The 12932-nt window shown below is 50.9% G+C and overlaps 1 protein-coding gene across 1 annotated transcript; it reads right to left on the bottom strand.

Annotated features, from left to right (window-relative positions):
* Positions 1-1330: 1330 nt before the first annotated feature.
* Positions 1331-12836, bottom strand: LOC114032478 (non-receptor tyrosine-protein kinase TYK2-like; the record flags this gene model as incomplete). Its single annotated transcript, XM_027847790.1, has 22 exons — positions 1331-4604; positions 4986-5122; positions 5195-5313; positions 5545-5717; positions 5807-5925; positions 6364-6556; positions 6685-6782; positions 7155-7305; positions 7500-7651; positions 7762-7897; positions 8139-8266; positions 8411-8498; positions 8590-8769; positions 9007-9113; positions 9353-9566; positions 9654-9771; positions 10005-10162; positions 10278-10481; positions 10594-10984; positions 11601-11764; positions 12060-12213; positions 12713-12836. Coding segments are annotated over 22 exons (3443 nt in total), but the record flags the coding sequence as incomplete, so codon positions are not given.
* Between the last annotated feature and the right edge of the window lie 96 nt (positions 12837-12932).

Raw genomic sequence — 12932 nt, 5'->3', positions numbered from 1 at the left:
TTCTGTGTTTGTGCTTCACAAAAACAGAATTTGAGAGTTGGAAGGGACCAACCCAATGAGCTTTGTACCTAACCCTTACTTTAAAGGAACTCCCACTCTAGTATACCTTGACAAGTGGTCATCCAAACTCTGAAGATTTCCAAGGAAGAATAAACCTATCACCTCTTGAGATGGCTCACTCCATTTTTGGACAGCTGTAATTGTTAGGAAAGTTGTTTTGTCGTTTGTTTGTCTGACAACAGTGCTTCTTTGCAATTTCCAGAGTTCCTGGTTTCTTGAGTCTGTGCTGGCTGCCCAACAGGAGATGATTCCTGCAACTACTCTACTTCTGGAAGGAAAATTAGGATTATCAGCAAGAGCACATTTCAGCTGAAAGTATTTTTTTTTTTAAAGATGAGGCAATTGGGTTTAAGTGACTTGCCCAGAGTCACACAGCTAGTGAGTGTTATGTGTCTGAAACTGGATTTGAACTAAGGTCTTCCCGACTCTAGGGCCAGTGATCTATCCACTGCGCCACCTAGCTGCCCGCTGCTAAAAGTACTAAGAAAGCCAAAGCCCTGTCTGGTTGAATGGGATATCTGGACATTGTGAGTTACTCAGACAATGCAGGTCTGAGATGAAAGTGAAATTTCTATTTCTGCTATCTCACAAAATTGTCTTTATCTTTCTGGAGAGTATAATGGAAGTGATGGGTTTTTATTTCTTTTCAGCATTTGTTGATAGGTACTTATGAGTCTTCTGTTTTAAGTATTTTTTTTTTGTCTTGGATAAAATAAATGTCCCCTACCTGATATAAAAATTTTTAATTACATATCTTTTTACAAAGGTCCTTGTTAATCCCCTTTTCAGTGAAGCTCTATAATGAACCATTCTGTTTTCTTTTAGAAATTTCTTCTTAAGTTCTACTCCTGGGGAGGGAGCATAAGCAAGCAAGAAAGAAAACCTTGACTCCTATTTTGGGGGAATCAGATTACTCTCAGGATGAATACAGACTATAAGTCCAGAACTAGAGACTCTTTTCTAGGAGTGGCTTCCCTAGGCTGTGGCTCTCACATTCTTGATAAATTTTTTGTGGAACTGGATTGGATTCCCTGCCCATTCCACCACTAAATTTGTTAAATATTTGTTTAATTAACAGAATACCTCATTTTCCTACTCTTTACTTTTCATAGAATAAATCACACTGTCCTTGAGCTCACTTCCTCAACTCGAACTGGCATTAGTGAGTTGGGTATCCAGAGGGGCAACTGATATTTGGGTGGCTATGCTCCCTGAAGCTCATAAATCACCTTTGATGGGCTTCTCCTGAACAATCAGCCAGTAGACTAAATTAGCTTTTAGACAAGGCATTTACTCAAATGACATAGCAAGAACAGTAGTTACAAAGCATTTCCCCCCAAAATCTGGGATGCACTCTCTCACATATACACATAGACTCCGTTAGGGACAAGCAGACATGAACTTAAAGTACAGTGTAGTGAGGCACACATGTAGGGAGCACATGTAGCCAAGGCAGTTCACAATTCTGGAATACCAGGGATTTCATGTCCTTCCTTTTTTCCAGAGTCCTCAAGAAGTTCACTGAAGGGCAGCATCGATAACAGTGATGAACAAGTCACTCTACTGCTAGGCTGATTCCTTTTAGGGTACAGCATCTCCACTGGATGGGCCGTTTAAGCTATGCTTGCCTCTCCTGGGGTAAGATGTCTTGGGTGGATAGCGCGATTTGCTGCTGGGTTTACTAAGTAGTTTGTTCTGCTGTTGAACCAGCCCCTCACTGGGCTTATGGACTGACCAACCTGCTTATGTCTCTTGGCCACTGGGCAGCTGTTGCCAGTCTGGTCTAAGCAGGCTGTTTGGTTGCTGTGTTCTTCACAGGAAGTAACATCTCTGCCAGACAGGTCAAAATGACGTTCTGATTCAAATCCTGGCTCAAATCCAGATTCCCTCAGTGTGGAACCTTGCTCTAACTTATTGTGGTCACTTCCCAGATCCCTGACGGGCCTTATATAGCTCAGTGGCTGGGGACAAAGGCATGGGGTAGTCTGTGTATTTATGTACATCTCAGGCTCTTTCTAAGCTGTAGAGTGCTTTATACTTGAATGTCTTTGTCTTTCCCCTCTTCCAACCATCAGCTTTGCTGAAGTCCAATATGGTAGACTCCTTACAACAGGATCAAATTCAGAACTGCAAGTGACCTTCAAGCTCATGGAGCCAATCAGTTTATAGATGAGAAATCTGAGGTTCAAAGGGGCTTACCTTGGGGCTTTGCCCAAAGTAACACACACAGGAGGCAGCAGAGCTGGGAATTTTAATCCACTTCCCTAGACTCCAAATCCAACTTTCCACTGCACTGATTGAGACTGAAACTTCTGGGCTGAGGGAAGGACTAGATGACTCAAGGATGGTACACAGAGTATGAACTTAAAGTCTATTTGACCCAGTGCATCCATAAGCCCTCCTTCAGTGATGCTCAGGCTTCATTGAAGATGTTCCATTGAGCCACACTCCTTGTCCAGCCAGAGACATTCCAGCTACAGCTTTCCCTCCTTTCCCTGGTGGCAGTTAACTGTCCCAACTGTGTACCCCTCTCCCAGTTACTGTGGGAGGGATTGACAGGCTCCTGGGGAAAAATCTATGCATACCAATATACATGCATGTTTGTATCTCTGTATAAGTACTGGAGGCAGGGATCATCAGAAGCTAAACAAGGCACTAAACTTTGGCCAGGGTGGATATCTAATTGTAAACAGAGGCAGCTGCCTCCTCAGTCCCATCCACCTGGATGGTGTCCAGAAGCTTCTTCCTTTTTGTTAATTAAATCTTTACCTTGGCTGTAATTCTGTTGTCTTCAACACTCATGCATTATGTCATGAGGCAACCTACATAACATCTGCACCCAATCATCATCCTTAGAGGATCATGTTTCTGGGGACCTACCTGCTCTTCCTCTTCCTCAACCACAAACACTCCCAGAGTGCCTCTTTGTTGTGAAGCCCTAGTTAGCACTGTGCTATGGGCAAGACAAGAGAAAGTCTTTGCCTTCAAGGTTTACACAATGGCCCGGGAGATCTCTCCCAATCTCTTTTCCTTTCACACACAGACACATAAAACAATCATTCTTTTCTGAGTGAGCTGTGAGTTGCTGGGGCCCAAAATCCAAACCTGACCAGAGGTTGGTGTCAGAGACTCTAGGAGAAGCTGATTTACAGAAATAAGGCCTGCTGGACTTGAGTGGGAAATGAAAAAATGGCAGTATTTCTTGGAGAAAGGAAGTGATACCATGATGACTAACTACACCCTCATCCACACCCAGCCTCAATTCACTTTAGAACCCAGAGGACCCAGTGTGAGGAAAGAGGATTGGAGGAGAAGGGGAGGGGGTGGGGGGGGAAGAGAGAGAGAGAGAGACAGAGAGACAGAGAGACAGAGACAGAGGAAAAAACAAGTGTGGCTAAAGTTAAAGGGAAGATGGAGCTCAAGACTTAAGCCCATTCTACCTCATCTGGCCTGAGTAACCGACCCCAGGGAGGGGGAGGCCTTGTTTTTAATTTTTGAAAACAAGAACATTTACCTGTGGCTTCCTATGGCTGGTTCTTGAGACCAGGGTCCTTAGCCTTTTTCCTGGGTCAACTCAGCCTAGCTCAAAAGGGACCCCTAATACTTCTACCTACAGAGATGAAGCTCCTGTTGGCAGAAGGAACATGAACCCATGTTGTGGGTAGAGCAGGGCTGTGAGAGCACACAGTTGGGGAGAGGGCACCTGGACTGGGGCTGAAGGCACAATGGAGATGACAGAGGACTTAGAAGAGCTCCACCCTAAAGATTCTCCATTATTCTCAGGTTCCTCTCAGTCCTTCCCTATCCAAAATGGAACCTGGCAAAGAAGGGGAAGGGACAGGGGGGTTAGGATAAAGGTAGAGGAAGAGGGTTAAGGCCTCTTGGAGAAAAGGCAAAAATATCAAGTTTTCCCCCCATTGGTTCTGAGGCAATGGGAGGGGGGGGGCAGAGGTGTGTTTGTGGGAGAAGGGGAGACTGGGGCAAGGCACAAGGCAAGTGGCTTCTGGAGAGAGCACAGCTGGTTGACCCCTTATTCCCAGCTCTGAGGGCAGGGGCTGTCAGAGGTCACAGTGTTAGGTCCTCCCATTAGCTGAAGTGTCTCTCATTTTCAGAGTTTCAAACCTGTATGCGATAGAGAAGTAACTAGGCAGCCCCAGCCATACAACCCCTGGGCACCACCTGACATTGGGGAAAAAAAAAGTTGAAGATGGCACCATGGGCCCTTCCCCATGGGTCCCAAGGGGTTAAATATGGCCTCACTCCCCCCTAGGACTGAGGATGATGGAGAGAGGGGGAGACAGTCTCGAATCACTGAGGGGGCCTAACAATAAGGCCCCAATTAGATTTCCCACTCCCATAGTGCAACAGATGAGCCCAGGCTGGCCACAGTTGCTCCAGGCCTCTCTCCTTCAGCATACACTAAACACAGATGGTGCTTGATTTCTGTACTTCTCATGGAATGTCCTGAGGAGGGGAACAAGGTTCTGGAAGGTCGGGCGAAAGGAGGCTTCATATTCCCAGCAATTCTTCATGAGAAGATAGATCTAGCAGGGAGAGAATGGGGGCAGGGAGGAGGGGAGCGTTAGGCCCCACTTTTCAGGTGGGGTCCATCTACCAGAGTTTGGGATTATGGGGGATTGGGTCCTGGCTTATGGGAGGGTTTGGAAGGACTCTACCACCCCCCCCCCCCCTCCACCCCCTGCCAAGGCTGGGCAAGGCTCTACCTCCCAATGTTGAGGGTTATTGAGGTAGATAATCTGTGATCAGCCACCACAAGCATGAAGAAAACTCAAATGGGGGCAGGGGAGGGGGAGGAGCACGCAGAAAAAGGTTGAAATCTACCAGTACCTTCAGTAGTGGTGATGGGATCATGCCTTAAGGGAAGATCATCAGCAGGGAGGTTGGGGGGTGGAGGAGGGACTTACCTCACTGGGACAATCCTTGGGACAAGGCAGTCTCTGACCTCTCTCTAGCAAGTCAATGAGCCTCAGTACGGTCATCTGGCCCTGGGTGACCCCAATCATTTCGATGAATTTCTGACCAGAGGAAGGGCAAAGAGGAGCTGTCACATAGGCGGATGCTGCCAGGGAGTATGGGAGGAAAGGCTGGCAGGGGTCCAAGGCCAGGCTCTCACCAAGGGGGGGGGTTTGATTGCAGTCACAGCGGGTCAGTAGCTCATAGAGGGTGACCCCAAAGGACCAGACATCTGAGGCATAGTAGAACTTACATTCCTTGAGACACTCCATGGCATACCTAGGGGATACTGGGCATGACACTCAGGCCATTGGGAGGGGAAAATGGGAGGTACCCAGTAGGTATGGCAGGAGGAGAGGGGAAAGACACAGGGAACCCAGTGTTAGAACAAAGGCCTTAGCTCTATCAGCCCTTGCTCCCTCCCACTCCCCCCCCAAACCTCTCAGACTCTTAGGCATGGGGAGAGTGGCAGTATGTGGGATTAATCCCCCTGTCTGTGCCCCTGGTCACCAGAAGACAGGGCTGTCTCCATCTTCCTGGACACAGTAGTAATCATGGCCCTCTGGCACAGCCTTGGCCAGGCCAAAGTCTCCAATCTTGACAGTGTTGTCATTCTCCAGAAGGACATTCCGGGCTGCCAGGTCTCGGTGGATGTAGTGTTGGGAATGGAGGTAGGCCATGCCCTAGAGGATGGGGAAGGTCCCCAGAAGCTGGAGTCACAGGGCACAGGGCCCACAGTCCCCTCCCTGCCCCCACCTCCCAGGGGCCTCACCTCACAGATCTGCTGAGCAAATAGCAGAATCTGGGCCAACCCCAAGCTGTGCTTGGGGAGGTAATCCCGCAAGCTGCCTAGTGGCACATACTCCATGATCAGCTGGACCATCTTCTCCCCTGCAAAACCCAGCCCAGGAGAAGGGTATAAGGGAAAGAGGGAAGAAGCAAAGTGGAGTGGAAAGAATACTGGGTTGGAAGTCAAAGGGCCTGGGTTCGAATCCTGGCTCTGCTCCTCCCTACTGGTAGGACACTGGGCAGGTGGCAACTCCCATGGACTTAAGTTCCCTGATCTGTACAATGATGGGGGTTAAAACAGATAGATGATCTTTAAAGGTTCTTCCCACTCTAGTTCAAATCTTCTGTGTCTTTCAGGATGTGACCTTGGGCAAATCTATTCCATTTTATGGGTCACAGCTTCCTCATTTGTACAATGAGGGGGTGGGACTTGACAGTTTCGAAGGTCCCTTCTCGGCCCTAAAGCTTGTCATTCAAGGCCTATGATTGCAGGGAAATTCCTTCCTCAGGCCAGACCCAGGATCACATCTGCTCCCTGACCTTGGTCACTGCAGCAGCCCTTATACTTGACGATGTGCTCATGGTAGAGTGTCCGAAGGATCTCAATTTCCCGTTGCCAGCTGCTCAGGAGTTGGGAGCTGCAGCCAGCCTTGAGAGATTTCACAGCCACCATCTCACCTGTCCCATCGTTAGTGGGGTCATAGCAGTAGAGGCTCACCTTGCCAAAGTGGCCCTGAGGAGAGGTAGGGAAAGGGAGGGAGGGACTAGCTCCAGGCAAGACTGGTACCAGGTCAGTGGCACCTGGAGCCCTGTGCCCTCATCCACACATGCAAGCCCTCTTCTTCTCCACCCCTTACAGACCTCTCCCAGGTCTCGGATCTTCTTTAGGTAGCGTTTCTGAAAAACAGTAGGGTCTGAGGCTGGGAACTCTGGGCTTACGGTGGTAATGTCAACGAGATCTGGAAAAGATCACGGACTCGTGAAGAAGGGGTTCAAGAGAGTCAGGGACAAACCTGTGGCATGGAAGCTCACTAGCCTCTCCACTCCACCCAAATCCTGGGCCTAGTTGGGTCCTTCTGTCTGGGGTCCCAAGGAACAGCCTTCAGTTGGTGGCCTTGTCTAAGTGCCTGTTTAGCTAGGTAGAAACCATGTCTCCTCTTTCAGATAGGAGGCTCTTAAGTGACTGGACAATGGATCTCCTCTTGTGACTGGTACTTAGCAGCTGCTTAACACTTCTGTGTCTAATGACTATAATTGACAGCACAAGTGAGGAACAGAAGTAACCCAGAGTGAGGTGAAGGGGTACAAGCAACAGAGAGAGTCAGCCTTACTCTGGGGCTGCAGCTGGGTGAGGTCACGGAGGATGGTTCGAAAGGAGGGTCGCTGGTTGGCCTCATAGGTGAGGCACTGACTAATGAGGGTGGCCAGCTCCTTACAGGAGGGCTCAGGAAGCCGGTGTTTCTTCTCATAAAAGCGCTCCTTCTGTAGGTTCAGGGTGAGAAGTAGAGGGAAGAGCTCAGCTCCTGTCAAGGCTGAGGACCAGGTTTCATTCGACCAGGTTACTCAAGAACATCCCAGATGATTGAGAACAGGGTAGCAGGGACAGTGTGACTCTAAGGATGGGGAAGGCAATGCCTCAGAGGGGGCAAGACTGAGGTTGGGGGGAGGGGTCATACCTCAGAAGGGGTACGACCCTGTAGAGGTGCTTCCCCATCAAAGCAGATTTCTAATAGTGTTGTTCCAAAGCTCCACTTGTCGGCAGCTGTGCTGAGGCCAGTCCCACTGGGTACACACTCGGGGGCAATCCAGGGAATGCGCTCTACCCTCTCTGGGGGCCAGAGTCAGAGGTCAGAGCTTTTATACCGTATCCTGCTTTCAGGGCAGGTGGGCACTGGCCTAGGGGCAATGACCTTCCACCCCAGTCCCCATCATCCTCACCCTCCCTGGAGAGGGCAGTGACGCTGACGCCAGGATCACTGAGCTTGATGAAGGGCTGAGTGCCATCCCCAAGGCCACGCCTTGCCAGCAGGATGTTCTTGCCACAGACATTACCATGAACCAGGTTCTTATCCTCCTAAAGAGTGATATCAAGAGAAGAGGGTCATTCTCTGGGACATGTAGAACCTAAGTATAAAGATAAGAACTCACACATGGCATGTATGCAGGACACATCTCACACACAGTATATGGTTTCTGGTTTGTTTTTCAAGTTGGAGAGATATAACAATGCCTTCATAACAACCAATTTTGTGTTGGCTTCACCTTGCCCAGCCCCCAGCTCCACGGCAGTCCCATCCCCTAGGCCAGGCACCTACCAGGTAGCTGAGAGCACTGGCAAGCTGCTGGGCCACAGTAATCTTCCAGGCCACAGGCACACGGCCCTTCTCCCGGCGCAGACATACGTCCAGTGGCCCATGTTCTACATGTTCTGCCACCATGATGTCTATAATGGGCAAGACCAAATACTCACATCTAGGGGCAATTTAGGCCAGGGATGGAAAAACCCCTGCCTTTGCAGACAGAGGCTCAAGGAACAGAGACGGTGAGGAAAAATGGGGGGAGTAAATAATAGATGAGATATACTCACTCTCAGAGCCCCGAACACAAACACCATGGACGAAGGCCAGGTGGATGTGGGAGACCTGGCTCATTAGGCTGGCTGTCTCGAAAAATGCCTGGGGGAGGTAGAACAGGGACACATGGGGGATACACACTGGCAGACAGGAGATGCGTGGATACGCGATGTTTCCCCCGGTTCCCTCTCACCAGAGCAATGTCACGGTGACTTGGGTCCAGCACCTTCAGCACTACTCGAAGCTCCCGATGGTTGTTGTTGGGTTCTGAGGGGATGTTCTCTTCTTCCTCATCCTCAGCTCCCACTCCACCCCCCACACGCAGGAGTCCCTCGTAAATGTTGGTCCGGGTGCCCTGGCCCAGGTGAGCCAGCTGAAGCGGGAGTTGAGGGGTGAGGTGGGACAGGATGGGAGGAAGAGAGGGACCACATCAGTACAAATGCAGCCATTTGTCCATCCAATCCAAGCCAGGGGCCTTAGCTCCAAGAAACCTATTTTTTGTTGACCCCCAAACCCAAAGCAAGAGATCTGGATGTGGAAGAGCAAGTAGCAAGTGAGCCAACAGGGCACCTTGGGTGTCCCAAGAAACAGGGGCACACCCTTGACCTACCTGGGTGATCTCTTCCTTGCGGATCTGGTGGAAGCTAAGCTGGGACAAGCTGAGTGGTTTAGGACCCTCCTTAGGACGCTGTCGGGTGATGATCAGGTTGGAAATTTCTGGGGGAAATAGGAGTGAAGAGATATAATCAAGACAGAAGCTTTATCTATAGTTCTACCAGGAGAAGCCTTAAGAATGAGAAATTTCCAAGTGATGCTACAGGGAAGCAGACTCCCCACCCCCTACCTCCAAAAAAGAACACCCCCAACCTGTGGTGGGAGTAAAGGTCCTCGTGCCCATGGAGCCTAGCCACATTCCCCCGACATGACCCCCTGCTTCTTCCTGCCCCTGGCGGTACCTCCTGCTCGAGGCAGGCAGCATTTGCTGAGTGTGAAGCTCTCCAGGCTGGAACCAGGACCAGAGCCAGAGCTGGATCGCAGCGTGCAGCCTTGCAGGGCTGCAGTGAGCTCGCGCACACTGGAAAAGGCTTGATCCCAGCCTTCCAGCTGGAAGGTCTGGCCCCGCTCTTCAATGCGGAACTGCTTGTAACGGAGGCCCTGTGCTCCAGATGTCTGTGGAAGCATTGAGGAATAAGCAGTCTGGCTTCCCAAGCAAGGAGGGAACAGGCCCTCCTACTCCCTGAACCGTGAGGCCTTTACCTGGTCCTTCCGAGCCACAGTCAGGATGAGGCGGTGGAAGTCAAAGGAACTCCATCGGATGAGGTAGAGACCGTCTTCTACCTCCTCGCGCTTCAGTTTGGATAGTACATAAGGCTCCCTGAACATTGGAAAGTAGTGGGGTTGAGGAAGCAAGTGAGGTCTGGGTAAACTTTTCCCTCTGCCCCATGAGCCTTGTGTCAGTCCTCATATTCCCACAGTGACACAACCATGCAGTGACCCTTAGAGTTACATAAAAGGCAGAGTGTCTCTCTCTCTCTCTCTCTCTGTCACACACACACACACACACACACACACACACACACACGTGCACACATACGTCAATACACTCACTGCAGGGGCCCGTGGATGCCATTTTGTACGCTCATCACCAGCCTCGGGGGGGCCACCTCACGGCACAGGTAGTGGCTAGAGTCTGCTGTCAGCCTGAAGTAGCCATCCACCAGGGATACCAGAGAGAGCGCCACCATAGGTGACGGGAGAGTCAGTTCCTGGGGACGGGGGACAGGAGGCATTAGCAGGGTTTTTCCCATTAGAATTATCCTCCCAGCCTTCAGCAGTCCCACCCCAGCCTTTCTGGCCCACTTCTCCTGCTCTATCCCCCACCAGGCACTTGTTGTCCTGACGGTGGATGCTGACGTTGTTCTCCTTGACCACAACATGAGTGATATCTTGGAAGTCACAAAAATATATCCAGGGGCTCTCTTTCCTCTCAGTGGGCAGCTGGCTCAGCTTCCGGCTCTCTGCCTCCCGGGCCTTGGACTTCTTACCGAAGGAGCTTCGGGGATGGTTGAGGTCCAAGTCAGGGTCCTGAAATTCAGTCATGGACAGATGAGAGCGCTACCCCTCTCCACCTCAATCTATTCAGGGTGAGGGGAGTTTGAGGACCTCACAGGGCAGCCCTCCATGCACGTTTGCGCACCTCTACCTGAAGAAGCCGCCAATGGATACCACTTGTACCCATCACTAGAACCTCATGGGTAGGAGCCTGGTCAGCGAGGGAGAGGGTGGCCCCTGGCGGAACAGTAGGCCCTTGCTCACTGCTATTGACATAGCACAGATCCCTTTCAGCCTCTGTGGCCAGTGCCAAGGTCAGGGCAAGAAAGTGCTCGGTGCCAAAGCGTGGGGCCAGCTGTTCCAGCGTAGCCAAGTATTTGAACATGATGTCCCGTTCACTGAGACGCCCTGGACCCACTGTCTGCAGATGGAAACGTCGCATGAACTTCTGGAAGACCTTCCTCAGGCGGAATTTAGTCAGGGAATTGTTCTGCTGGATTTGTCGGCTGAAGGAGCGAGGGATGCAGTCTTTGAAGCTGAGGTAGGGGGCAGGGGGTGAAGGACAAGCAGAGGATTGGGGAAGGAAAAGGTGAGTGGGGCCCGAGGGGCTCCAACCGGAAGGAGCTCTCATTGAGCCAACACCACTCCAACCCTCTTTGCACATGACTACCAGGACAAGCCCCAAGTCCTTTTTCTTCCAGCCTCTAAGGTCCAGCATCATCTCATCAGTGCCAGGGCTGAGCACTTCCCCAGCAGACCCACTACTTCTCAGAGCAGCTTGCTCAGCGGCTAACAGTCCTCATTCAGAGTACCTGAATCACGTAATATCCTTATTGTCCCATATAGGTGGAGTCCCAGCTCTGATCCACTTCTCATACTGTTCCCTGTACCCAGAATACTCTCACTCTGATTCTCCATCAATCTAAATGCTATCTGCTGTTGAGGACAAACAGAACTCCCATCTTCTCTACTGGGCAGCCTTCCCCAACTACAGCCCACATACTATCTACTATCCTCAAGGTGTTTCAGGCATATGGCTGAGCTGCCCACATGCCAGGGAATGTGTCTTATGCCTTCTGTCTCCTAGGCCAGGCATACTTGTTGATTGACTGACACCCCGAGGGACCCCTACTGTGTCCTGGGGCCAGGTACCTGGTCTTCCTCACCACCTCTTCCAGGGGGACACCACGCTGTAGGGCCAGGTGGGACAGGTGCAGCACGGCCATGCCTAGACTCTCATTCTTGAAGTGATGTATCTCTGCTTCACTATGTAGGTCCGAAAGTGATGCAACATCGTTGACAAACTCAAACTTCCCCTGGGAGAACAGGATAGGGTGGGATGAATGCCCCAGGAGGATACTCCCATGCCCTCCTTCTTTCTCCTACCTGACCCTTCCAGAGAGGTTGCTAACCATTAAGATGCACAACTCTTAATAGGAAAAGACAGATCAAGGGCTGGCAAAACAGTTCGGAAAAGCTTATGAGGGAAAGCAGGGGAGCAGGATCTGTACCAGCTGAACCCTCTAGTGTCCCCAGGACGCCCCTGGAGTTTTCCCACCCATCCCTCCATATCTTGCCCACAGGGTGATGCTCCCCACCCCACCCCCCAACCTGTTCGTAGAGGTACTCGAAGGAGGCTTTGTCCAGCAAAGCACACCCCTGCTGCATCGAGGTCTTCTCTTCAGGGACCTCAACGCCTTGAGGCACGCTTCGGTACACAGCCGGCTCCTGGGTGTTCAGACCATGCCAGTTTCGGAAGTAATACCTGCAGGGTACATAGTCTTACCCCGTGGTTCTTTGTAGAAGGGAAGGAACACTTCCTTACTCTGTAGCATCATAGCCTATCCTCCTGGGGCCTACAGCTTTTCTAGAAAGGCCTGCCTGACACCTATTGCTCCTCCTCATTCTAGTGCCTCAGAGCAAGAAGAAATAAAGGACAGAAAGCCTCCTATTACAACCCTCTTCAATCTCCAGGGAACAGGCAGGCCAGAGCCCATGTCTCTAAGTTACTATAGTGGGTGGGCCATTGACATGCATAGAATGGGACAGTATGTGTCCACCCCCCCCCCCCAATTTTGATAAAAGCTGGCCACCAGAGGAAACTGCTGTCCCAGTCTAGAGCCTTTGCCAAGAACCACCACTTCTTGAGTATGCCCCTCAAGATTTCATGGGGGGATTTTCCCTGGAGAGCCTGTTACCACTGGGGGAAAGGCCTCTGGCATGACCCCATCCCCCAAACCCAAAGCTTAGGGAACAGCTGCTACCTCATTCGAAACTGTAGGGTCTGGTTGGTGTCTTTGGTGATCTCAAAGGGGTGGTTAGGAGGCAGCCAGATTTGGGCCTGGGCATCATATAATGCGAAAAGGTTGTAGCAGAGTGGGGTGATCCCTGGAAGCAGGAACACGGTAGTTAAGAAAGGCATTAAAGTTAAATACATACACACACACACACACACACACACACACACACACACACACACACACA

This window comes from Vombatus ursinus, unplaced genomic scaffold, assembly GCF_900497805.2.
Source record: "Vombatus ursinus unplaced genomic scaffold, bare-nosed wombat genome assembly UNPS02005396.1, whole genome shotgun sequence".
Taxonomy (NCBI): Eukaryota; Metazoa; Chordata; class Mammalia; order Diprotodontia; family Vombatidae; genus Vombatus; species Vombatus ursinus.
This window is presented reverse-complemented; position numbering and strand designations above follow the sequence as displayed.